The 26,130-nt window shown below is 46.5% G+C and overlaps 4 protein-coding genes and 1 long non-coding RNA gene across 7 annotated transcripts; 3 read left to right on the forward strand and 2 right to left on the reverse strand.

Annotated features, from left to right (window-relative positions):
• Positions 1-256: 256 nt before the first annotated feature.
• On the reverse strand, positions 257-1,119 carry Bola1 (bolA family member 1). 2 transcript variants are annotated; one of them, XM_036190843.1, is made up of 2 exons: positions 1,037-1,119; positions 257-738 (listed from the first exon to the last, which is right to left on the reverse strand). In XM_036190843.1, the coding sequence occupies exon 2, from the start codon at positions 733-735 to the stop codon at positions 322-324; it is 414 nt and encodes a 137-aa protein (XP_036046736.1). In that variant the 5' UTR covers positions 736-738; positions 1,037-1,119; the 3' UTR covers positions 257-321. The 2 variants fall into 2 exon arrangements, with proteins under 2 accessions (XP_036046736.1, XP_036046735.1); XM_036190842.1 differs by having other exon boundaries at positions 1,008-1,111.
• A 19,312-nt stretch (positions 1,120-20,431) lies between these two features.
• LOC118585824 (histone H2A type 2-B) lies at positions 20,432-21,330 on the forward strand. The gene has a single exon (XM_036190778.1). The coding sequence runs from the start codon at positions 20,459-20,461 to the stop codon at positions 20,849-20,851; it is 393 nt and encodes a 130-aa protein (XP_036046671.1). The 5' UTR covers positions 20,432-20,458; the 3' UTR covers positions 20,852-21,330.
• Positions 20,980-21,403, reverse strand: LOC118585825 (histone H2A type 2-C). Its single transcript, XM_036190780.1, has one exon. The coding sequence runs from the start codon at positions 21,382-21,384 to the stop codon at positions 20,995-20,997; it is 390 nt and encodes a 129-aa protein (XP_036046673.1). The 5' UTR covers positions 21,385-21,403; the 3' UTR covers positions 20,980-20,994.
• A 9-nt stretch (positions 21,404-21,412) lies between these two features.
• On the forward strand, positions 21,413-23,128 carry LOC118585823 (histone H2B type 1-K). Its single transcript, XM_036190777.1, has one exon. It carries the CDS (start codon positions 21,583-21,585, stop codon positions 22,090-22,092), a length of 510 nt encoding a protein of 169 aa, XP_036046670.1. The 5' UTR covers positions 21,413-21,582; the 3' UTR covers positions 22,093-23,128.
• Positions 23,129-23,394: 266 nt separating this feature from the next.
• Positions 23,395-25,766, forward strand: LOC118585826. 2 transcript variants are annotated; one of them, XR_004945230.1, is made up of 3 exons: positions 23,395-23,577; positions 23,965-24,258; positions 24,812-25,129. It is a non-coding gene; the product is annotated as an uncharacterized LOC118585826 (long non-coding RNA). The 2 variants fall into 2 exon arrangements; XR_004945229.1 differs by lacking the exon at positions 23,395-23,577 and adding an exon at positions 25,543-25,766 and having other exon boundaries at positions 23,783-24,258; positions 24,812-24,902.
• Positions 25,767-26,130: the final 364 nt, after the last annotated feature.

Here is a 26,130-nt window from a genome sequence, read left to right on the forward strand (position 1 = left end):
ACAATAACACTTAGCTCCAACTTAATGGGTATTAAGAACACGGCTTTGACCGCCCAAGGCAGTTCCTCTTTATTTTCATGGCCCTGACTCATCAGGACCAGGCAGCTTCCTGACTAGCCCACGCAAGGGCAGCTGTGAGTAGCTGCTCTCTCCCTGGCTACCTAAGCTTTCACGGGCCGGGAGCGTCTTTGCCTCTGCATGGTGTACGCTAGCAGAAAGGGCAGGGGTCCCGGTCCACACAAATCAAGGTCTGAGGTAGTAGTGACTTAGTGGTTTATTTTCATTCGGCCCACTCCGATCGTTGTTCTCCCAATCTGGGTATTAGGAGGTCCCTCGAGTTTTCTTGCTTCCACCTAGGCACGGGGGGCTAGTGTCCAACTGTGGGTTCTCCCTCCACTGGGCGGGGGTCTTCGCCTGGATGGCCAGCGCGTGTACCGGTCCAGCCAGCTCCTCCGACAGCGCCGCGTGAACCAACCGGTGCCGTTGCAGGGGGCTCATCCCCTCGAACCGGGAGCTCACCACGGCCACACGGAAATGCGTCTCGCTGCCTGCTGGGACGGCGTGGCCGCCGCTCTCGTTGCGCAGCTCCAGGACCTCGGGGCTCAGGGCTTGCTCTAACTTGGCGCGGATGGCGGCCTCCACCGGCCCGCCGGCCGCCGACCCCGCGCTGTCCCGCGACACACAGGCGCGCGTGGCCATGGAGACCACGCACCGGGCCAACGGCGTCCTCAGCATCCGCTGCGGAGAGAGGGAGGACGCAGGGCTGAGAGCTGGGTCCACGCACCCTCCCTACGCACCCCACGCCCGCCTCTGCACTGCGTGGCGGGCTAACGCGGCTCCTACGCCGGCAGCGGAGGGACAAGGGGCGATGGTTGGAACGGCCGGAGCTCTGGGCACTAAGGGCACTGGGAGGGCATGGCTGGGAGCTGTAAAGATGGAGGACGTGCAACTTCGTCCTTCTGGCTGAGTCAGAGCCCTAACGTCCCCTCCAAACCCTAGGGAGGTACCTTTGCAGCCGCTGCGCAGCCAGCGTTACCTTTGCTTTGCAAGGCGACGGGAAGCTCGCAAGGAAATGCAGTCCTGGTTGCGTTTGGTAGGCGTTACGTAGTACCCGGAGGTTTCATGGGAATTGTAGTCCTGGCTCCTCTCAACCGGTGAAGTCCTGAGAAATCCGGAATTAGAGCAATACAGTGCTAAAACACAAGCGTAAAACTATTTTCTGCAAATTTGGGGTTGTTGCACCGGATCTGTTGTTTCTTGATCTTGTAACTCAAATAGCTTTATTCCTTTATAATTAATAAATAATTAAAAACAAGATACCATGTAGCCCAGGCTGGCCTCCAGCTCTCTAGAATGCCTGATATTTCCTGATCCTCCTGCCTCTACCTACTGGGATCACTGTCCCATGTTACTGATAGAGTGCCTCCAAAGTAAAAACAGGATTCCTGTGCTCAATAGGACAGCCACAACTCAGAGGGGGGTGTCTGCTGGGCAGCCTATTTCCCAAGATAGTCCGTCTTGCTTAAAGCTGATTATTCCAGGAAGAAGAAACTGAAGACCCTCTCGTAGTCCCCTACAGCTGCATCAACTTCCTCATCCCCAAACCTCTCACTCACTCCTATGTAAGGTCATAAGCGACTTTTTTCCTCTTGCAGACCCCTTCATTCCTGAGATAGTTTGTCCCCTTTCTGTGTGCGCTAATAAACAGGCTCACCTGTTAGGTCAGACTCTGGTCTCTTTCTGCCTTCTGCCTCTACTCTGTACTCCTAAATCTAATAGTCACACCCAAGGATCCCAATTACTCTATTATACATATAGAAGCCCATTCTATACACTAAACATATAATCACTGTGGGCCAGACCATTGCTGGAGGCTGGAGAATAAAGCCAGGCCCTGCTCTTGGAGTTTACAGAACATCAGAGGAACAGTGAGAGAGTGTGATACTGTGCCAAGTATGGGACTAAACACAGTGTACTGCAAGCATATTACCCAGATTTGGGAACTCAAGAAACTTGCTGTGAAGAGACACAGAAACTCTTACAAAGGAAACCATTTAATTGGAGTGGCTTACAGTTCAAAAAGGTTTAGTCCATTATCATTATTGGTGATGTGTAGGCAGACAAGATGCTGGAGAAGAAACTGAGAGGTCTAGATTTTCATCCACAGGCAATAGGAAGTGAACTCACACTGAGCATATCCTGAACATAGGAAATCTCAAAGCCTGCCCCCACAGTGACACACTTCCTCTGACAAGGCCACACCCACAACAACAAAGCCACACCTTCTAATAGTGCCACTCCCTTTGAGATTATGGGGGCCGATTACATTCAAACTACTACATTCCACTCCCTGACCTCCTGTAAGCTTGAAAAATACCATAAAGCAAAATGCATTTAGTCTAACCAAAAGTTCCCATAGTCTATAATAGTCTCAACAATATTTAAAAGTCCAAAGTTCAAAGTCTCTTCTGAGATTCATGCAATCTCTTAACTGTAATCCCCTGTAAAATAAAAATAAAAAGATTACATTTCCAATACATAATGGCACAGGATATACATTACTGTTCCAAAATGTAGGGAAGGGTGAGGAGTGAGGAAATACTGGACTAAAGCAAGATCAAAAACCAGCTGGGCAAACTCCAAACTCTGCATCTTCATGTATGATGTTGAAATGCTCTTCAGATCTCCAATTCTGTTCAGCTTTGCTGACTGCAGCACACTTCTCTCCCTTGGGTTGGTTCCACTTCCTATTAGCAGCTTTCCTTGGTAGGTATCCCATGGCTCTGGCATCTCCAACAGGGTTCCCCTTCACAGCTTCACACAATGGCCTGTCTACTAGATCTCCATTTAGGGACACCTCTGACACATGCCTGGTCTCAGTGGCTTTATTCCACAACTCCTTTCTTCTATCCTTAACTCTAAACCACGTGGCCAAAGCTGCTAAGTTCTGCTGCTTGCTGGGGCTGGAACATGGCAACCTTGTTCAATTACATCTTCATCAGCTTTCTGTTTTCCAAGGTTTCCTTCACTGCCTAAGCTTGACTATCCTGAGATAGTAGAGCAGGCTGGCCTCAAACTCAGAGGTCCACCTGCTTCTGCCTCTGGAGTTGTGGGATTAAAGGCATGCACCACCAGCTCCAAGCTTTTCTTTAATTCCTTTTCATAAGCTGGAAACTTAAATGGGTGGGACCTTACCCTGAGGTCACCATTCCCTTTATTCCATTTCTTTATCTGTTTATCTCCTTGAACATAGGACTTAGTTCCATTCCACTTCCTGATGCTCCTTTTCTCCTCAAATTGTACATTCTGTATTTTTCCTTTCTCAGCTTGTTCTTTTTCATTATGAATCTTTATAAGCATGAACACTAGTAACCACATGACAGAGCCTATACTAGGCTGTTTTGAGCTTTTCTCTGCCAATGGAGTTAATCCCAATCTTTCACTTTAGCTTCAGGCAGACTGTGGACAAGGGCAAAAGGCAGCCATATTCTTCATCAAAATACCACTAGAACAATTTCTAGGTAACATACTAAAATTCTTCTCCTCTGAAACCTCTTGAGTCATGCTCCCACAGTTCAGATGACCCTCTACACCACTGTCTTCTATGCTCCTACTAGCATGCAGTGCTTAAAGCATCAACTGCTTTTCAAATCCACAATCCCAAAGTCCAAGTGCAGGCAGACATGGTGCTGGATAAGGAACTGAGTTCTACATCTTGATCCAAAGGCAACAGGAAGTGAACTGCGACACTAGGTGTAGCTTGAGCACAGGAGACCTCAAAGCCCACCCACACAATGACACGCTTCCTCCAACAAGGCCACACCTGCTCCAACAAAGCCACACCTCCTAATTGTCCCTGTGAGCTTTTGGGGACTAAATGCATTCAAACTACCACACTTACCAAGAGATTTCTAGAGAGCAGTCTAGAAGAAACAACATGACTACTTTCTTACTTTGTTTGGTCAGGACGTGGTAGCTAAACAAAATGAGGCATGAGTGCTTCAAGGTATGGCTGAAGGTTTTTATTGTAGATATGAGGGAGAGAACAGCCAGAGGCAATTGGAAGAGTCTAGAGCAGGAAGAAAAAAATAGCAAACTAAACCAGGCCATGAGAAGGGGGGGGGGGGGGAAGAGAGAGAGAGAGAGAGAGAGAGAGAGAACCAAGAGAGCTCACAGCTGAAATGGCAGGGTCAGTTTATAAGGAGTCAGATGCTGGGGGAAGGGAAGTAAAGCCCCTGGGCTGGGTGAGAAAAGCTGAGGGGAGCCACAGGTACTGAGTGAGGCTAGTGACCATTGTGCACTTTGGTGTGCTAACAGGCACCACAGTTAGCTATTGGTTTCTTTGGGACCTGCCAGTAGCTTTGCCATTGGCAGTGGGATGGCCAGCTCTCGCTGCTGCAACCTGTAGCAGCCTGAGGAGCTTTTGTCTGGAGCATCTACTCAGGGGAGGCCAAGTTCTTGACTTTGTTGCCAAAAAGAATTTCAGGACAGTCAGTATAACACAGACCTGGAGTTTATTTTACTTATTTTGTTTTATTATTATTTGCTTTTTGGAGACAGTTTTATTCTCTACATATCCCTGGCTGTCCTGGAATTCATGATGTATATCAGACTGGCCTCAGACTTATAGAGATCTGCCCACCTGTGCTTCCCAAGTGCTGGGATTAAAGGCATGCACCACCACACTGCAGAAGTGGCCTTTATTAAGGAAGGTGTTAACATCAATTTAAGCATAGAGGTTAACTGAAGCGCTGAGAAAGAGACCGGTACACACAAGTGTGGGTCGTGAGCTTCTCAAGGGAATTGGGTGCATCTCTACATCAGCCTTTATATAGTTTGGGGGCTTCTGAAGCTACATCTCTAAGAGTTGTTAAACGTGATCCTAGGTGGTTTCTGAGATCCAATAGACAGCATTACAGCTGATAAAGTAAAACCCAGACATGAGGTTCGCACAAGTGAGTTAAGATACGCTTTTATGGCAAATACGGTTTATTGTCTTATTTGTGAGATTTCCAGAAATCTGTAGTTTTATATCATAGAAATGCATGTAAGGGATATGCATGCATGCTTAGGCTGTAAGCATGACTCAGGGCTATTTTATTGTTACTTGAAATATCTCTGTGTAAGAAGAACACTGTCCCCATGTAAGCAACCTTCTCAGCAAATGTTAACCATGTTAGAGCTCTTCACTAAAGATGGTGAGAAGCTTCAACTAGATTTTGGGGTGAGGCGTGCCTTTCCCTTCCCAGGTCCCCTTTACCTTTCTGCCTTTCTTTCCTTCCTCAACCTCGAGTGCCAAAGCCAGGAAGAGGGCAGTTTCAGAGTGTCATTACTTCTGGAAGCATGAGGATGTAGGTATGGTTGGAGCTCTGGGATCAGAGAAGATGATAATGATAGCATCGAGGGTGCAGGAAAAGTCCATTTTCTCCACTAAAGAATTAAAAGGCAGGAAAAGTTCAAGGGTCAAGCAAAGCCAAAGTTTACTTAAAGAAGACAGTTTCACTAGTGGTTTTGTTTTTAAAACAAAGCCAAACAAATACCAAGGCAGGCAAACTGCAATCTCAGCAGCTGCCTCAAGGAGGAGGGTGGAGAGAAGCAGGAAAGACTAACGGCCCTGCTGCCTGGTAAGCCGGCCCAGAGGACAGCCAGGTGGTGGGGACAGGAGCTTCAGAGAACAAGGAAGCCCGCCATCAAAAGAACACATAGGTTCTGGACAGCAACTGAAGGAAGAGTAAAGAAAAGGTTGTGCCTTTCTGGGTAGACCCAAACGTCAAGCTCAAAGGAAACTGTTTCCCCAAATCCCACAAAGGCTGTCTGTGGTGCCTATTAGCATACCAAAGCCCATGCTGTCCTCCAGGCTCCCTTCGGGCTAGCATCCTAGCTCTTCTCGCCTCCTCCCCCCCCCTAGACTCCCCCAGCCCCCCAGCTCAGCCCCCACCTTTCCCAGCTACTCATTCTCCTTATAACCTGCTATTTGTTGATTCCTTGCTCCCCTCCCCCTCTGCTCTGCTCCTGCTTCTCCTGGAAGCCGGGTCCAGTCTTCTGGCCGTGTCTACTTTTCTCTCTGTTCTGGACTCTTCCAGTTGCTCTGGCTGTTCTCTCTCTCTCTCATATCTATAATAATAAAACCTCCCCCTAAACCATTCCATGGAGCAGTCATGTTGTCAGGTTATACACCAACAGAACCCCATGGCTGTGTGTGTGTGTGTGTGTGTGTGTGTGTGTGTGTGTGTGTGTTGGTGATTATAGGAAGGAAAAGAATATCATCTCATTAAAGAGATAGTTATTCCACATATGTCTTTAAGATCCACCATGTCCAGAGCCACTGGGCCTGGCTTAGACTCACCACTTCTTACATTTGGATACTCACACATGTGTTTACATGTCTAGGTACTTTATGTTCTGTTGGAGCCCATGTAGTTTTCCTCGTGGTTTTACCCAGCAGGTCTGCATAAAGAGGATGATTGGACCACGGGCCTGAGGACCATGTTTCTGGGATGGTCTGCACTTGGCTGTGCTGGGTGAGGTCGTTAGCGCCACCCTTGGAGTTGCTTTAAAAATCCTTTGGCAGAGACAGGGCCTGACGGATTAGGATCCAGGCCCTCTCGAGACTATTCTCTATTTTCTATCTTTTTCTCTCCCCTCTATCCTAATATTTCCCGCTGCTTCTATTCAAGAGATTACTCTGGGGAAATGTAGGGGTGCATGCTCCCCACAATGTACACTTAAGACATGTTTTTATACTTCTGTTTTGCTAAGCAACTTGAAAATAAATTTTACATACCTAAAGTGGTCCATCCTGCATGTCCCGAGGGCTCGATACCACCATAAAACTGTCAGATCCAAGAGATTTAACATGCAATGACATTTTCTATAGCCTCTGAGACATTTAAAACTTTCAGAAAAATTACAGTATTTGAAAGGTCCAGGAATATAGGAATATAAAATTGTAAGCCTAAAGAGATGAGAGCTGACAGCCAACAGCTGTGTAGCTATCAAAGGTTAACTTTTTAACAACGGCTTTTTTGCCTTACAGCCAGCTCCTCTGTCAGCAGCCAGGGGTTAACTTTTAATGATGACCATCCCCTGCTTCTTATAGCCAACAACTGCTGTGGACCAAAGTTAACTCTTGAGAGTTGTTTCTACACGACTCAGCCTAGCATCCATCCATCCTCTAACCTTTAACTACTGCCCTACATGATTTTCCGCCTTGCAGTGTTTTGTATCCTTCCCAGCTACGGTGAGAACATCCATGTTAGGAGAGCTGCAGCTTCTGCCATATCCTTAACCAAAAACCCTGTTAGCAGAAATTGTAAATCCTAAGGTCTCTAAGTCTGAACTTCGAAATTGTAAAAATTCTTTTGTCCATACCTAATGCTTACTTCTTACTATAAAAAATAAAATAAATAAAAATACTTATTTTTATTTTTACCCTTAACTGTTATATACTCATTCACATGTCCTCTAAGAACCAGGATGCCATCCTACAAGACCGTCATCACACCTCACCTAATGGAGACTCATAGGACCCACCTGTCTAACCCCCAGCTGATAACCCAGTCTGCCTGGTCCTCTCTAGTGGCTGCCATGCTCTGTGTCTCCAAATTCATGTTCTTTCTTAATCCTCATTGTCATAGTGTTATAACGAGGTGGGGCTTTAGGAGTGATGAGGCCGTGAGGGCATTGCTTTCAGAATGGATTAGTACCTTAGAAATGGGCTTGAGGAAGCAAGGCCCCTCCCTCAGCCCTTCTCAAAGACATCTGGACAGTGTCATCTTGAGAACTGGCCTACACCAGACACGAAGTCCATCAGCAATTTGCTCTCGGCCTTCTGTCTCTAGAACTTAAAAAAAATTTCTGTTCTTCATAAATTACTCAGCCAGTGCTATTTTGGTACGGCAGTATAATAGACAAAGGCAGTATCCCATCTGAGTCTTCGGAACCGCAGTCAGGGATCATGCACTGTACTTACTCAGCTCCAGATTTCCATTTGACAAAGATCACCATTTACAGTGCGGAAAAATGATGATAAAAGAGGCAAGAAATGAAACTGGGAGATGAGCTGGGACGTTAGTGCCACTGCCCAGGTGAGAGAGATGGCCTTCTGGCGGGGGAGGGGGGGGGACACGGGTCCCTGCCGCTCTTGCCACATCCTGCCTTCTTCTCAGGGACCTGCCTCAGATTGGGTTCTCATGTCACCTCAGAAGAGACTTTCAGGCTGAGCTAGAATGAAGGCAAGCTGGAGCTGGAGAGGCAGAGCTTTGGCACAGACTGGGAAGCAACACTCAGGTGTGTTCCTGAGCTCTAGAGAGTTCTGCTCAAGTGTCTTTCCATGTAAAGGACTTTGGTGTCTTCTGAGGTTAGGTCTCACGGTTGCTGAGGAACTGGAAGGAGATCACAGAGTGGTCCCTAAGAAGCAATGACTAGGGTCACAGCTGATAAAGTAGGACACAGGCAAGTTAAGGTGTCTTTACTGTAAACAAAAAAGATTTTACAGTTAAAATCCTAATTGCAGGATTCCCAGAAACTTTTGGATTTTCAGATTTACATCTGGGAAAGGAATAAGGCCATACATACAAATAGCATGCTTCACTGCTATTTTGATATTCTTATTTAAACATCTCTACACAAAAGGAATGTTGCCTCTAGGCAGGCAACCTCCACAGCAGGTTTTGACAACTGTGCTGGAGTGTCTCCATCTCAGCTCCTGAAAGACTGGAACTAGATTCAGAGTCAGTTACTCCTTTTCCTTCTTATGTCTCCTGGATTTTCCCTTTCTATCTGCCCTGTCTCAGCCTGAGCCAAGGCGGTAGGAGAAATGGAGAGACACTGTGACCACAAGACATTCCAAGAGGAAAACACACAGGCTGTGGACTATGCTGCTCAGGTTAGTATCAAGCTCCTGAGCTCTGGACTGTCCCCCTGTTTCAGCCTTCTGAGTGGCTGGGACTGTCATGGGAGCTGGAGGCCCAGCCTTATGTTGCCACCTGGTCTGTGGGGTTCTAACTTTTACTCATGTTGTTAGGATTTATGCTGTAGAAAAGAATTTCAGAACCAGTCAGTGTGAAATAAAAGTTGGAGTTTATTCAGGAAACTTTTTTTTGGGGGGTGTGTGGTTTGTTTTTTTAAGGTGTGTGTGTGTGTGTGTGTGTGTGTGTGTGTGTGTATAAAGCTGGGTATTGTGGCACACACCTTTAATGCCAGCACTGGGTAGGCAGAGGCAGGCAAATCTCTCCATGTTCAGGGCTAGCCAGACTGGTCTATGTTACAAGTTCCGGGCCAGGCAGGACTATTTTTGTTTGTTTTTTTTAGACACAGTTTTCTCTGTGTAGCCCTGGCTGTCCTGGAACTAAGTATGTAAACCATGCCAGCCTTGAACAGAGATCAGCCTGCCTCTGCCTTCCGAGTGCTGGATTAAAGATGTATGCTTTCACACCCTGGCGGTGAGAGACCTTGCCTTAAAAACAAACAACAACCCAGACAAACTAAAAACTGCATCCATACTTGAAATGCCCCCCGTCTCAATAACTTAGCTTAAGAAACGGCCCTTGAGAAAGATAATTGGGAAAGTAACCTTGAGTCAAGGCAGGAGATATCAAACACCCGGTCTTGGGAGGAACAAACCTTGAGTCAGAACAAGATATCTATAATTGGCTACCTGGCCTTGGAGAACAAACAGCTGCACATTTCTGAACATTAAAGATAGCCCCCAAGTTCACCCTGGCCTTATTTGAATCAACCAATGGGGACCCTGTAACTATGCTTCTCGCTTCTGTAACCGTGCTTCTGCCCCTAGGACTCTATAAGAAGTCCCCCTTCTCCTAGGAAGGCGCGCAAGTCCTCCGAGAGACTTGTCGCCCAGGTACCTGTGTATTCAAATAAATCCTCTTGCTGTTTGCATCTGATCCGTGGTCTCGGTGTGTTCCTTGGGTTTGGGGTCTCTCTTGAGGAAAGATCCCCTGTGGGGGGCTTTCTTTCATACTGACCAGTTACAGAATTTTTTTCTTCTCCAAGCAAAATATTATAACAGCAATTTCCATGACACTTACACAGTATTAGGCATTATAAGTAATGTAGTTAGAGTTTTCCTGTCTGGCCCACAGTCAGGACAAATCTCTCTCACCCGCCAGGCCCATAGACGCTTAGACTCAACCAAGTAAACACACAGAAACTTACATTGTTTACAAACTGTATGGCCGCGGCAGGCTTCTTGTTATCTACTTCTTATATCTTAAATTAACCCATTTCTGTTAATCTATAAGTTGCCACGTGGCTCATGGCTTACCAGTACCTTACATCTTTCTTGTCATGGCAGTAGCTGGCAGCATCTCTCTCCAGCCTTTCACCTCCCAGAATTCTCTTCTCTCTTGTCCCACCTATACTTCCTGCCTGGCCACTGGCCAATCAGAATTTTATTTACACAGAGTGATATCCACAGCAAAGTAATTTAGAGATGACTTCAAGTAAACAAATTACATCCAAATATAAGAACTGGGTGTGGTGACGCAGGCCTGGAATCCCAGCTACTCAAGAGCCTGAGGCAGGAAGGTCTCAAATTCAAGGCTTACCTGGGTTACATAGTGAGTTCAAGCCCAGCCTGGGCAACTAGGTGAGCCCCTGTCTCAAAAATAACAGAAAGGGTCCTGTATAGTATTGGGTCAGTGTGAAAGTGTTTGCTTAGCTGCTCTGTGACAGACTTTTCCTGGTGTCCTAGTCAGGGTCACTACTGCTGTGATGAAACACCATGACAAGTAACTTGGGCAGGAAAGGGTTCATTTGGCTTCCACTTCCACACCACCTTTCATCACAGAAGGAAGTCGGGACAGGAACTCACACAGAGCAGGAACCTGGAGGCAGGAGCGCAGAGGCCACGGAGGGTGCTGCTTCCTGCTTGCGTGTCCCTCAGGGCTTGCTCAGCCTGCTTTCTTACACATACAACCCAAGACCATCCGCCCAAGGATGGCACCACCCGTAATGGGCTGGGACCTCCCTCATCCATCACTAATGAAAATGCTCTACTGGCTTGCCTACAATCCAGTCTCACAGAGGCATTTTCTAAACTGAAGCTCCCTCCTTTCTGATGACTCTAGCTTGTGTCAAGTTGATAATGTAATGTTAGACCCGAGAAAAACAAATTCCATGACTATCTGATTAAGTAAGCTGCATGTAGAGGTGCACACGGGACTGGCCACGCGGCTGCCTCCTCTTAAGTTGGGATTTCTGAGCGCATCTTCTCACTGATTTTTGAGGTTCCCTTTATTGGCGAGGGTTAGGTTGATAGAAAACAGCTATTGAGATAATGTGGCTGTTAATACCTGGACGGCAGAGTGGAGGGGGGGGGAGGGGGTGCTCAGGGCTCCTGGCAGCCTGTGGCATAGATAAGTGTAATAGAAAACAACTGTCAGGATAACTGGCTGTTAGAAAGGAGGCAATAAAAATAAAGCCAGTGGTGGTGGTGTGCCTTTAATCTCAGCACTCAGGAGGCAGAAGCAGACAGATCTCAGAGCAAGTTCTAGAATAGCCAAGGCTACATAGAAAAACCCTTGTCTGGAAAAAAAAAAAAAGTGCAAGAATCCATCATGTAGAAAGGGAGCCATCAAGGTATCAGGGAAGACACATTTTCGCAAGGCAAAAGGGCAAGCATATATCATAAGTTCAGGAGTTTCTGAAGGCAAAGGGGTGGGTATACATCATGGGGGTCACAAGTTCAGCATAGATTGAAAAACATGGTTTGCAGGATACATTAGTCTTAAGAGACAGAAACTTATTCTTGAAAGGTAAGGAGACTTAATAACAACATGGCTTCTGTTTTGGTTTCATAATAATTAGTCTGTAGTCAGGTTTCTCCTGTCCTGCCCCGTGCTGTGGTCAGGACAAATCTCTCCTACCCCAATCCAGCAGCCACTTGATCCCAAGTAAACACACAGAAGCTTAGATTTGCAAACTGTATGGCCTATGGGTCAGGCTTCTCGCTAGCTAGTTCTTACATCTTAAATTAGCCCATTTCTATTAATCTGTGTCTTGCCACATATTCTGTGGTTTTACCAGTCTGCTGGCATCTTGCTTCTCTTTTGGTGGCATCTGGTGTCGGTTCCCCTCCGCCTTTCTTCTTCCTGTCTCTCTCTTGGATTTCCTGCCTGGCTATAACCTGATTCACCATAGGCCAGAGCAGCCTCTTTATTAACCAATCATAGCAACACATATTCACAGCATACAGAAGGACCATCCGATAGCACTAGTCAGAACATCTGGGGAGACCAACACACACATCTACTCACCCTAGACAGACAGCCCAAGACAGATCAATGTGGCAAGATCACCAATGTCCAGCTTGTTGAGCCAATTAGTTTTATTGGGGTTAATAATAGGAATATGGGCAAGGAGTTACTTACATGAACAGAAATGACTCAAAATCAGCTGCATTACCAAAGCCCACCCCAGCATGAGTGACAGCTCACAATCTGGGAACCTGGAGCATGCTGCATAGCATATAGGCAGCTCAACAGGTTGGAGAGTGTAGGTGAAAGTTTCTCTCCCACCTGCCTGTTCCCAAATACCCAGCAGCCACTTCCCAAATAACTTCCCACATAACTGAGGCTTAATATTGCTTATAAATGCTCAACTAGTAGCTCAGGCTTATTACTTACTAGGTTTTACACTTAAATTAACCCATAATTCTTACCTATGTTTAGCCACATGGCTTGGCACCTCTTCTCAGTTCTATATTCTCATCTTGCTTCCTCTGCGTCTGGCTGGCGACTCCTGACTCTGCCCTTCCTCCCAGTCTGCTCACCCGCCTTTACTTCCTTCTGTGGTTACTGGCCAATCAGCGTTTTATTAAACCAGTTCCAGTGACAAATCTTTACACTGTACAAAAGCATTATCCACAGCAGGAGAGTGTCTTTTCCAAGTGACTCAGCTGGTCTAAACCTTTCCCAGGCAGCTCAGCTGGTTTCTGCTTCTTGCAGGCAGCTGGTCTGTATCTGAGAGTTTTTGTAGCCTGGCTTCTCTGAGAGTCACTCTCAGCAGTCAGTCTTTACTGTTTATTCTTGGGAGGGAGGGACCTAGTGAATCTGGTCAGTTTCAGGGACTTCCTGAAGCTATTTTGAGTTACTTCCTGTCTGAAGTTTCCTTCAGGATGGAATGCATTAATCATAGAAGAAACTGCTACACAATACTATGCACAGAACCCTAGGTTTAGCCCCTAGCACTGCAAACAAAACCCAAAAATACCCCAAAGAAGTGACAAAATACTTTATCATTTCATATGCCACTTGAGTGCTGCAGTATTGATACCCACACTGGAACCAATCCCTTGAGGGATGCCTGAGTATGGAGGGTTTGCATTATCTGAGGTTCCAGGTATCAACTGAGCATCTTGGGATGCTTCTCTTTTAGGATAGGGAGGACCACTATATTTTGAGTGTAAGTAATTTTTTTGTCTCTCATTAAAGTTTTGTCCACTAATCTTAGCATTTGGGAAGTATACTGGAGATGTCTTTTAGTCTGGTGTTATTGAAGATGAAACACAGTTTCTGGGGTAGGTGAGTGTGCATGGCGGAGTATATGAAGTCACCTGAAGAGAAATCATATGATCAAAAAAGAATTGTGATGCCAACTTTATGTTTAAAAGTTTAAAATTACTGTGCTTAAGAGAACTATAAAGCAAAACTGGACTTCTAAATGTTAAGGGATGCTAAGGGTTGTTTTTGTAATTGTCTGATCTTGTATAATTTTAACGAAACTGTTGTTTATGCAAGATATTAGATCATAAGGTTAACTGTTGTTTCTGCTTCTGTAAACAAAAGCTTGTTTTGTTCCAGATAACCAAGACTTTGCAAAATGTAACCTTCTTCTTGATGTAAGCAGTGTAACTTTATGTTCTTTGCTTATACATATAGTTGGAATTTTCTTTAGGCTGTCAATCAGATCCCAAATAAAGACATGGAGATGTATTATTAATTATGAATGTCTGGCCTTACCTTAGGCTTTCCCCACTAGCTCTTTTAACTTAATTTAACCTGTTTCTATTCATCTACACTTTGCCTCTGTATGTCCTGCTTTCCTGATTCCTTCATGTGTGGCTGGCTGACTCCTGACATCTCTTTTTCTTTCTTCCCCCACCTAAATTCCTACTACTACTTATTCTCCATGCCTGGAAGTCCCACCTATACCTCCTCCCTTGCTACTGGCCATTCAGTTTTTTATTAGACCAATCAGGTGCCTTAGGCAGGAAAGATGAAATAGCAACATGTCTTTACATAGTTAAATATTCTGCAACATAAATAAATGCAACACATCTTTGAGTAGTTAAACAAACATTCTGCAGCATAAATAAATGCAGCACATCTTTGAGTAGTTAAACATTCTGCAGCATAAATAAATGCAACAATCTTTGAGTTAAAATTTGTTAACGGTCAGATTGGTGAATCTCTGAGTGACCCCAGACCCATAACAGTATCACAAAGAAAGAAAAGAAGAAAGAATAGAAGTGTTTACTTGAATGACACCCTGGCTAGTGTGTGAGGAATGTATTTGAGGTAGCATGGGACAAAAGGAGCCTTTGTCAATATTGTGGGTGAAAGGCAGTGGAGTGAAGGCAGGGCACACTCTAGGTGGTCGGGAGTCAAAGGCCACAGAAAGGCGCATCATTCAGGTCAAGGCCTGGAGACTTGCTAATCCCCAGTGGTAGGGAATACTGGGGAAGCTGAAAAGATGACACTTAACTATCTAATGGGCATAGACAACTAACCCATGGAAAGAGGCCTCCAGGCAGAGACATGGCATTTACTATATTCTGAATGTGTGATGTCAAGTTCACGGTGAGCATTGTTAGGTGTTCAGTAGGATGTATCAGATAGAATATCTTGGACATGGTGGCACATGTCTATCACTCTGATGAGTAGGAAAGGCTGAGGTAAGACGGCAATACAGTAAGAACTGCATGAACAACAGAAAATGCATTGGGTGGATGAGTACGACCGGAAGGAGTCAACATTATTACTGCATTTGCAGAGAAAGTTTTGTGGGGCTTTTACAGTGTCTTTCTTGTTTGAAGGCTTAAGATACTGGATCATTTTAGCATTTTAAAAGTTAAACTTACCTTTTCGGATGACTGTAAATGTATAATGGCCAGTCATTCAATGAAAATGAATGAGTAAAGGAAACATATTAAAACAACTTAAATAGAAACATAAAGATGTAACAAATATGTCCAAATATGCACCCTCGGTTACTGAAGTCACCCATACACATTATTGGACTGAACTTGACAAGCAAAAAACATTTTTTTAAAATTTTTTGTTTATTTAGTCCTTTTAAAAGAAAAAAAATTAAGTGTAAGCCTTATATAGTAAGCTTATCGTCTTTGTTTTCAATAAAATCATAGTTGTATACTATCTTATTTGCTGAAGGGTCTGTGCTGGGCAGATCAAGGTATTTTGAGGCATTAGGTCCTGCGAAATTATGGTGGACAACAAATACCTGTAACATGGGGGTTGGTGTGTCCAACAAGCCACTCACTGTCCCCATGATCTGACATCACTTTATTAATTGTTCACTAACTTTTGTGTTTGTTGAGGTATAATTTACACATACAAAATTCAGGCATCTTGACTGTGCAGCTCAGTTTTGCATGAGTGCACAGTATGAAGAGACAGGAAATTTCCAGTGCTTATAAGGCACCCAGGGAGTCAATACTACTGGCCCACAGGGAACCATCATTCAGATCTTTCTTTTGTGAACATTTATTTTTACTCAAATCTTTCTATTTTTTTCATGTCTTTTTCCCCCTGTTTTGCCACCCACTAAGTTTAATTGCTATTGGATATAGGAGCATGGGTGAGGGGTTACTTGCAGGAAAATGAAACTCATTTGGCTCCAGAACTGAAGAAAATATCTCTGTCTCTCTTCCCACAACCTTTAAATACTTATAGATTTTTAGGGCAGGGTGACTCTCATTAGCACCCCACCCCCAATCCTTTTTAGAGACAAGAGTCTCATCTATCCCAGGTTAGCTTCAAATTTGCTTTGTAGCCAAGGATGGCCCTGAACTTCTGATGCCACCTTTTAATTTGCTAGGATTACAGGAACGAACCACATGGCCCTTTTATGGGGTGCTGGAGATCCAACCCAGTGCCTTGTGCATGCTAGGCAAGCATTCTACCAGCCAAGCAATGGTCCAGCATTTGGTGGCATTTGGAAAGTGTTGTGGAGTAAAAACAAATGTAGAGGAAAAAGCCCATGAATTCTCTAAAAGTATTGTTTAATTAATTTATATCAAAGTGGTTAATTACCTACTCTAAGCCAGGTAGAAGGAATCACAGACTATTGTCACAACTATAAAGAAGACATGGAAGTGAAATAAACATTAATAAAAAATAGAGGGGCAAACACTGTCGCTAGGATGTGAACGGAGCTATGTGGACACTGTGTGGAAATGGGAAGCCCTCACAAAGGATGTGGGGCGGAAACTGGACAGGTGAGGACTTGCTGGGTCAAGAGAAGAGGAAGTACATGAGCCAGACGACAGCTCAGCGCAGACAGCTGTGGAAAGGCCTTGTTCTTCTCAGGAATGGACTGTCGTGCAGTGAGGGGAGGGAAAGGGAGGGGAGGGGAGGGGAGGGGGGGGAGAGGGGGGGAGGGGAGGGGAGGGAGGGGAGGGGAGGGGAGGGGAGGGAGGGGAGGGGAGGGGAGGGGAGGGAAGGGGAGGGGAGAGGAGGGGAGGGGAGGGAAGGGAAAGGGAGGGACCGTGGCTGGAACGAGGTAGAGCACAAAATAAATGTTTGCTTAATTAAATTGTCTGGGAAGGAACTCAGCTGCCTTTGGCAGATAATCCCAGCAGTACCAAAGGCAACAACAGCCTGTTAGTGATGGTGTGCACTTAGCAAACAGCCTGTTCTGTCTGTTCGAGGAAGGCTCTGATGGAAATGCTGGGAAGGGAGTTCTAGGGAGCAACAGACAATAATGGGGCCCAATACATACCGGCCTATGTAAACTTACCTAATAACGTTATGCATGAAATTTAAAGTCTCAAAATAATTCTCTTTTATAGAGGAGGAAAGTGATGGCAAGATGGAGGAGAAGTGACTTCTGTAAGTCCCCAGAGCCACATGAGTGGCCAGGCCTCTCCCCTGAGGACCACTAACTGCGAGGTTCCACGCACAGAATACTCTAACTGCCCTAACTGCGGGACCCTGCCCCCACCCTACAGAGGAAAAAGCCCAATCTCTGGATTTACAATCCCATCAATCACCACCCTGGAAAGCTCCACCCCTTCCCAAGAAATCTACAGAAGCCCTCTGTCCTGTTCAGTTTGCTGCTGTTTCTCGCCTGAGCAGAGACAGACAACCTCCTGGTTTTTTCCCCTCCCAATAAACATTTAGAGTGAGGTTTGTTGTATGATGTGACTTTGTGATGCTGCCAGGATACCTTTCCATCTGAGCTGTAATGCTTGTAACTTCATTAGTGAATGACTATGTGACCTTCAACAAAGGTCTAAGTCCCCATGAGCCCCTTTTTCTTTATCTGTCAAACAGAAAATTATATCCACTTTGTAGACAGCCTCTACTACAGGGCTAATGAGGTTCGGCAGTCTCTTCTTCTAGCCTTTTCCTAACACGGTCACTGATAAGAAATCCAGAGTTCAAGGAAAGGGGGGCAGTGGCCCTTCGAGCAATGTGTGGGTGTTCTGTTATCTGGGTTTTGTTCTCAACCCCAAGTGTCTCAAAAGTTGACAGTTTTACAAGTTGCGTAGTGGAATGGTTTCTTATGCTAACAAAATACTCTGGAAGGAATCGTTCAGAATCAAAGTATAACTTCAGCATTAGATACATTTCCCATAACAGGCTCTCATCTTTGAAACTCCTATTTTTACCTTTGTTTGTTTGTTTGTTTTCCCCCCAAGACAGGGTTTTTTGTGTAGCCCTGGCTGTCCTGGAAATTGCCCCAAGATCCACCTGCCTCTGCCTCCTGAGTGCTGGGATTAAAGGTGTGCACCGCCGCCGCCGCCGCCGCCGCCGCCGCCGCCGCCACCGCCGCCGCCACCACCACCACCACCACCACCACCACCACCACTGCCCAGGGATTCATTTTATGTGTATGAATGTTGTATCTGCCTGCATGTATTTCTTGGTGCCTGCAGTCAGAAGAGGGTGTATGGGTCCCCTGATACTGGAGTTACACATGGTTGTGAGCCACCATGAGGGTGCTTGGAACTGGACCCAATTCTGCAAGAGTAGCAAGTGCTCTTTCTCCATATTCTTAACACTGGAGAAACACAACATGTTTCCATCCTAAGTGCCACCTGGGTGTGAACCCTGTGAATCAGACCTATCTGTAAACTCCTTCACTTTCTTTTCTTTTCTCTTTCTTTCTTTTTTCCGAGACAGAGTTTCTCTGTGTAGATTTGCGCCTTTCCTGGAACTCACTCTGTAGACCAGGCTGGCCTCGAACTCACAGAGATCCGCCTGGCTCTGCCTCCTGAGTGCTGGGATTAAAGGCGTGCGCCACCACTGCCCATCACTTTCTAAAATGAAATGAAACCATCAAAAAAGGATTAGGATTATTTTCTGAATTACGTTACATTTCACTCACTGAGGAAACACCTTCATTGATTTTTTAAAATTTTTATTTATTTATTTGTTTGTTTTTCGAGACAGGGTTTCTCTGTGTAGCTTTGCGCTAATTTTGTGTAGCCCAGGCTAGTCTTGAATTCCTGGCAATCTTCATACTTCAGCCTTCTAAACGTTGAGGTTAGACTTGTGACCTTTGCCCTATGACTGGATTTGGGCATTCCCCAAATGTGTAACAACATCTTCTCCAGGACTAATTTCTATAGATAACATTAACTAATTCAATTTGCACAATTCACCAGCCTTCTGCCATTTCTAGACATTTCATCATTTGTACTAGTGTTAATGACCCGTCTTGTTCATTGGGCCGTGGTGCACATCCAATAAATGCCAGGAGAGATGGCTCAACAGCCATTGAGAACGTTGGTTAGTCTTTTAGAGGACAAGGTTTGGTTCCCATCACCCACAATGTGGCTAACAGCAATTAGGAGCTAGTCTGCTATTCTAGTTCCAGGGATTCGAGGCCTTGCCCGCTGCTGGCATCAGGCGCAGACAAAACACGCATACACATACAATAAAAATAAATAAACCCCTAAAGGAACGAGAAAGAATATTAAAGAGCGCTAAAAGGGTAGAACTGACCTCTATTGTTTTCTTATAAGCATACTGCCTTCACAGGATTACCAAGGAAAGGGCGAGAATTTCGCTGGGCAGGGGGCCGGAGGAGACACTGGGAAGGAAGAAATGGAGGGTTTCCAGAAAGATTTTAAAGGAAAGGTGCTGGGGTGGGGGGGGGGGAGGGGACAACCGTTAAGCCAGCCTCTGCAGAAGGAACGATTCATTGGGAGCTGTCGCTAGAATCTTTGGGTAGAATACCAAAAGGGCGGATTGATGTTAAGAAAGTAAATGACAGCATACGCTGCTGTGACAAAGGCAATATTAGATTCTATCTTGGCACCCAAAGTTCGTGGGCGCAATTCTTGGGAGAGGGCAAAGGAATGCGGAGCTCACGTTCAGATGCTATAAGGTGCTTGTGGAGACAGTGAAGTATCTGGTAAGCGCTGATACAGCGGTCTGAGATAGAGAAACGAGTCTGGATTAGCTGGAAGCTTGTAAACTTTCCCAGAGTGGAGATCTGGGGATAGATAGGACAGTTCGGCTAAGCTCGTGGATTTAGAAGTAAGGAGAGAGAACAGGAGCAGGGTTAAGCAAATCGGAGAAAAGACCCAAAGAGGGAGCCATGTTGAAAGCTAGGGGAACAAGAAACGTGGCGACCGACGCCTCCTAGAGGTCAAAGAGGAGAGTGGCAATCGCATCCAATCCTCGGGCAAACGATTCAGAGCAGAGGTGGATGGGCGAGACAGCCAAGGCTAGGGTAAGGGAGGGAGGCGACTGCTTTAGTTCCCTGACGGAGCCTGCCATGAAAGACAGGAAAGGTTAGCCCCGAAGAGTAATGTAAAGCTTCAGAGGAAAATCCGACACTCCTGAGGGCAGGGGCTGTCGCCTTTTGTGCTCCTGGAGGAGGGGGGCTCTTTTTGGATTTTTCAGCTCTGAACAGGGCAAACAAAACCCTACTAAAATAAACAGCTCCACGAAAGTCTTCTGCCTTTAAAAATCCTGGGGTGTAAATAGGGAGCTTTAATGTGGCACTCGTCGATTGGTAAATTAAAAAAAAAAAAAAAATCCGTCATTTCCGGTACTGCAGGATGTAAACCATTGCGTCCAGCTCCTGCTCTCCCATTGGCTGTTTGAGGCAGCTCCGCTTTCAGCCAATCAGACTACTATTCCTTCACCCCTCCCGACAGATCTTATAAATTACACCAAATTGCTTCACCTTTCCATATCCTTTGCTTGAAAAAGCAGCAGTTATTGCCTATTCCGCCATAATGTCTGGTCGCGGTAAGCAAGGCGGCAAGGCCCGCGCCAAGGCCAAGTCGCGGTCGTCCCGCGCCGGCCTGCAGTTCCCGGTGGGGCGCGTGCACCGGCTGCTGCGCAAGGGCAACTACGCGGAGCGCGTGGGCGCCGGCGCCCCGGTGTACATGGCGGCCGTGCTGGAGTACCTGACGGCCGAGATCCTGGAGCTAGCGGGCAACGCGGCCCGCGACAACAAGAAGACGCGCATCATCCCGCGCCACCTGCAGCTGGCTGTGAGGAACGATGAGGAACTTAACAAGTTGCTAGGAGGTGTCACCATCGCCCAGGGCGGCGTCCTACCAAATATCCAGGCCGTCTTATTACCAAAGAAAACGGAGAGCCACAAGCCCGGCAAGAACAAATAAGTGCATATATCCCTTTCCATCCATAAAGGCTCTTTTAAGAGCCACCAAAGAGTCAACTGAAGGGCTGGTAACAAATAGCGCATTAGCTCTTTTTATGAAGACTTGGTGGCTCTAAAAAGAGCCGTTTTGGGTTGGCATCAGTTTCACTTGCTCTTAGCCTTGTGGCTCTCGGTCTTCTTGGGCAGCAGCACCGCCTGGATGTTGGGCAGGACGCCGCCCTGCGCGATCGTCACTTTGCCCAGCAGCTTGTTGAGCTCCTCGTCGTTGCGGATGGCCAGCTGCAGGTGGCGCGGGATGATGCGCGTCTTCTTGTTGTCGCGGGCCGCGTTGCCCGCCAGCTCCAGGATCTCGGCCGTCAGGTACTCCAGCACGGCCGCCATGTACACCGGGGCGCCGGCGCCCACGCGCTCCGCGTAGTTGCCCTTGCGCAGCAGCCGGTGCACGCGCCCCACCGGGAACTGCAGGCCGGCGCGGGACGACCGCGACTTGGCCTTGGCGCGGGCCTTGCCGCCTTGCTTACCGCGACCAGACATGACTTCAACCTACAGTAAAACCAACTCTTGTAGACTTTACTACAGTAGGGTGTAACGGCTTAAGGCCTTTATAAGCTTTCCCAAGGGTGGGGTCAGGAGCCAGCTTTTCATTGGTCGTAATTTGGCCCCAGAGAAGTCCAATGAAATCTGGAATTCAGAGTCTTTGTTATGTAGGCTTGTACTGAAAACGGAAGTTTCATGTACGGACCAATGGGAATGCAAAGTATTTTGAGGCCTAATTTACATAAGGTGGTTATAAAAGGCTCTAGTCCGCCGGGTTCCAGCTTGTTTTCCCACTTACTAGGCAACCTTTCTGTGTTTTCAATCATGCCTGAGCCGGCTAAACCCGCCCCGGCTCCTAAGAAGGGCTCCAAGAAGGCTGTCACCAAGGCGCAAAAGAAAGACAGCAAGAAGCGCAAGCGCAGCCGCAAGGAGAGCTACTCCATCTACGTGTACAAGGTGCTGAAGCAGGTGCACCCCGACACAGGCATCTCGTCCAAGGCCATGGGCATCATGAATTCATTTGTTAATGACATCTTCGAGCGCATCGCGGTTGAGGCTTCGCGCCTGGCTCATTATAACAAGCGCTCCACCATCACGTCACGGGAGATCCAGACGGCCGTGCGCCTGCTGCTGCCGGGGGAGTTGGCTAAGCACGCCGTGTCCGAGGGCACCAAGGCGGTCACCAAGTACACCAGCGCCAAGTAGAAGCCCTCCTGGATGAGGCGCTCGCTGGCCCTTTTGCTCTAAAGTCTCTCGCAAGAGCCACCGACTTAAATCAGGAAAGAGCTTTGTCCACTTGCATTAGTTTCTAGCTCCTATCCCAAAGTTACTTTAAGGGTCTTGGAGACGGTACACTTCAGTTTCAGACATTTGTAGTTTGAGGTTCCCTGAGCTGGTTTGCAGGTGCCTGTAGAGCTAGCACCCCGCTTAGCTTCTTGGAGTTTTAAACTGGGGTAATGGAGGTCGGCCTCTGGGCGGGTTTCTTCCGGGTTCTAGACTGGTGTTCGGGCGCTTTATTTACGGACCTAAAGAGAGATGACTTGACTGCTTCGGCCGTTAGAGGGCTCCAGGACACACCTAAACCTGTGTCGACGAATGCTGCGCTCGGTCCAGTTATGTGTCCCGGGTACGGGCGGTTTCCTGTACTTAGGGCGGTGTTCTCGCCTTTAACTGAAAGATTTACCATCATCACAAACGTTCCGCGTTGCTGCGGATTTCGAAGACGTCTGTTGGAGTTCTTCAGGCTTTAGAATCCCCTGTTCATGGCTTGTAATTTTACACCCACATCCACACCCCCATTTAATACTTTGCGTTATCCTCTGCGGTGCCAGGTTCCTGCAAAGATTGCTCATGTTTTTGCTCTTGGACCCATGAAGCGATCTTTAATTAACCCACTCAAGGAGTTAGCTTTTTCCTGCCTGCCGAGTCTCCACTGTCTGAAGTTGTTTGCTTTCTTGTTTACGCTGTCTCTGGTGAAGCTGGCCTGAGGTTCTGATACCTCCAGAGCCCACAAATGCCTGACACACCCCAGACGCTCAAGTACTTATTATTGAATTCATTTTTATGTCAGTGCTTTTGAAATTGCTTCCGTGGCCGGGGGTGGGCGGGGCGGCTTGTCTGTTTGATGTGTGTGAAGACACGATAGAACAGAAATGTTTTGAGGATTCTTTCTCCAAGTCTGTCCTTAGTTAATGCGATGGCTGTTCTTGGTTATCAACTTGACTACATCTGGAAATAAGTAAAAAGTGACAGTACACCGGCGAGGGATTTTTTTTTTTTCTTAATTAAATAATTTGAAGTGAGAAGAAGCACTTTTTTTTGTTTGTTTTTCGAGACAGGGTTTCTCTCTATAGTTTTGGAGCCTGTCCTGGACTAGCTCTGTAGACCAGGCTAGCCTCGAACCTCGAACTCACAGAGATCCACCTGCCTCTGCCTCCCAAGTGCTGGGATTACAGGTGTGCACCACCACCACCCAGCAAGAAGCATTCTTAATCTGGATCTTTTGAGGCGGGAAGATCCACCTTTAATCTGGGCCACACCTTCTGCTGGCAGCCTATATGAAGGACAGGAAAGGACGCTTGCTCCCGCTGGTGTTAGAGCCTACTTCTGGATTCTGGCACAGACTGGAGACCAGCTGAGGCATCCAGCCTTGTGGACTCAACAACTACTGGATTTATGGGCCTTCTGTTGGTAGGCAGCCATTGTTTGTGGACCCCAGCTTGTAAGCCATATATTTATGAAAAAAATACATATATATTTCATTCTATAAGTTCTGTTCCTTGCGAGCCCAGACCAATACAATTGCCTCAGTGTAACTGAGGCAGAGCCAGAGGTGTTAAGAACGCGTGTGTGTGTGTGTGTGTGTGTGTGTGTGTGTGTGTGTGTTTACCAGGAGCTGGCCATAGTAGGTTCTCTGGTTTTTCCAGTTTAGAGTATGCTCTTGGATTTCATTAAATTGAGAGCATTGGGCTTTGGGGCAGTCTCCTCTTACCTCAGCAGCACCCCCATCCTTAATTGTTCTGTTCCCTACTGAGATGAATTTTCAATTTACAATTGTCCCTCTCACTTACTTTTCAGAGGGTTCTGCAAGATAGGCCACAGAGTTAACAGTGGAGTTAAGAGGAGCTAAGTGCTGGTCCAGGACCATGCGCGACACTATCCACTTTTGTCTCCCTGGCTGAAGACAACCGCCTTGGTTCTCTTTTGTGGAGTGTAGCACACTGACTTTTTCCTTCAAAGTCTTGATTTTGCTGGTGAAGGCACTTGATGGTCTGATCACTTTCTCCATGCTGTTTTAGGCTAAGGGTTTCTGGAGCTGATTACAGGAGATTTGTGAATCCAAAATGAGTTCCAGACATTGTCATAGATGGAGTAAGTCCTGTTTACTGAATGAACATTTTCAAGTTATTACTAATCAAGTTACCAATTAGTTTCAAATCTTGGTGGATTGTTCCATGTGCAATTCATTTTCTCAAAAAATAAAATGAGCAGATATAACGATTTGTGGCTGGCTCTGTGGAAAAGCTAGGTGCCTCTGATTAGAAAGGTATTTATAAGCCATTAGTCAGGGCTTAGAGGTGTAACTTGGAAGATTTGCAGAGGCCCTAGATTCAACCAATATATTAAAACACACACACACACACACACACACACACACACACACACAGAGTCATGCTCACACATGCACACACGCCTGCCTCCAGCCAAACTTCTTCCTCAGAGGTGCTTTGGGGTTGAAATACCCTATGACAAGGCCATTGTTGATGCCTAGTGATTGAGAAACATGACCACGAATAAAAGGTATTACAAACAAGCTGTGTGAAATAAAACCCTAGTGAAGCTTAGCCAGCACCTGCAGAACGTTTGGGACGTACTAGGAAGTGTTCTCAGCCCTTTATACACACTGGCTCGGATTTTTTTTCAGAGGACTTTATGACGTTGGTTCCATTATTATCTCCCGTTTTATAGCCAGGGGTCAGAAGTACAGCGCTTCTTTCCTCACAAACTGTTAGAGGGTAAGTCTCCAGTTTGGTTTTATGGGATGTGAGAAAGTAGGATCACTCCCTGAAAATCTGGGCCCCTTCTCTGCGTTTGGGAAGAGGGGGTTGAAATTCCCATACTTCGCATTCAGCTGACCCCGACCCCCTCTGAATGCACCCTGCATAGAAAAGTGGTGGCTTCCTTGGCATTGGAATCGGGAAACTGACTTTCCATCCCAGAGGCCATAGCTCCATCCAGTTTACCTTGCCCCAGCAGGAGGAAGGGGGTGTGGGGGTGTTTGGGGGAGGGTTTCACCAGCTTACATCCTTTCACAGCACAAGAGGCTTGGTGGCTTGTCTGGGCCTCTCCCCGGCCCCAGCCCCGGGCTCCCGTGATGGTCTGTGGCAGACACAAAAGAAGAGGAAGTGGTAATAGCATCTGGTATTTTAACCCTGGAGGAGAGACGAATGCAGAGAGATTAATCCTGCATTAAACCCCTGTCTCCCATTCCTTGTCTTCCTTAGGTTGATAATAATTGCTACAAAAATAATCATTGTCTCTACTTACCGGCACATGCCTGTTGACCAGGTCCTCTGTTTAGTGGTTTGCTTATGTGTCTCTTATTTATCTTCACGGCTCCAGTTAAAGTTTGTTTTGTTATTGTTGTCTTTATAGATAATGGGAAAAGCCTTCACTTAAAGAGCTCATCTGGGATGTTGAACAAGTTGTAGAGGCAAAGGCACACCTTTTTGTTATTTTCCTTAAAGTCTCTCCATGTAACTCAGGCTGGCACCAATTCTGCAGGGACCCCTCCTTCTCAGACGCCCAACTGCTGGGTTACAGAACGGAACTGCCATACCCGATTGTAGCATAATTAAAGATCTGTTCACCTCGTCCCACACATATTTGTTTTGTTTTGTTTTTTCTGACTACATTGTTAATCCACCTACCTGTTAACGTGCAATGGGTTTCCCGAGTCCTTCCCCGACCTTTGTGTTTCCTCTCCCCTTCCCTTTCCCCACTTTTTGAATGTACCCCAACTCTGGGGCGTGCTGATTCCAGAGAGAAGCACGGTAAGGTTTTCTGCCCTTAGTTGAAAAGGAGCAGGGAGGAGGGCTGAGACATACACAGCTATCTGTCCTATAGAGGTGGGAGTGGGGTTTCTCTGCTCTCTCTCCAACACAAATCTGCTCCATCACTTTGCTCACAGCTCCACTGTCAGTTCACTGCCTCAGCTTAGTCTTAGTGAAACAACAGGCCACA

Source organism: Onychomys torridus, chromosome 6 (assembly GCF_903995425.1).
Source record: "Onychomys torridus chromosome 6, mOncTor1.1, whole genome shotgun sequence".
NCBI lineage: Eukaryota > Metazoa > Chordata > Mammalia > Rodentia > Cricetidae > Onychomys > Onychomys torridus.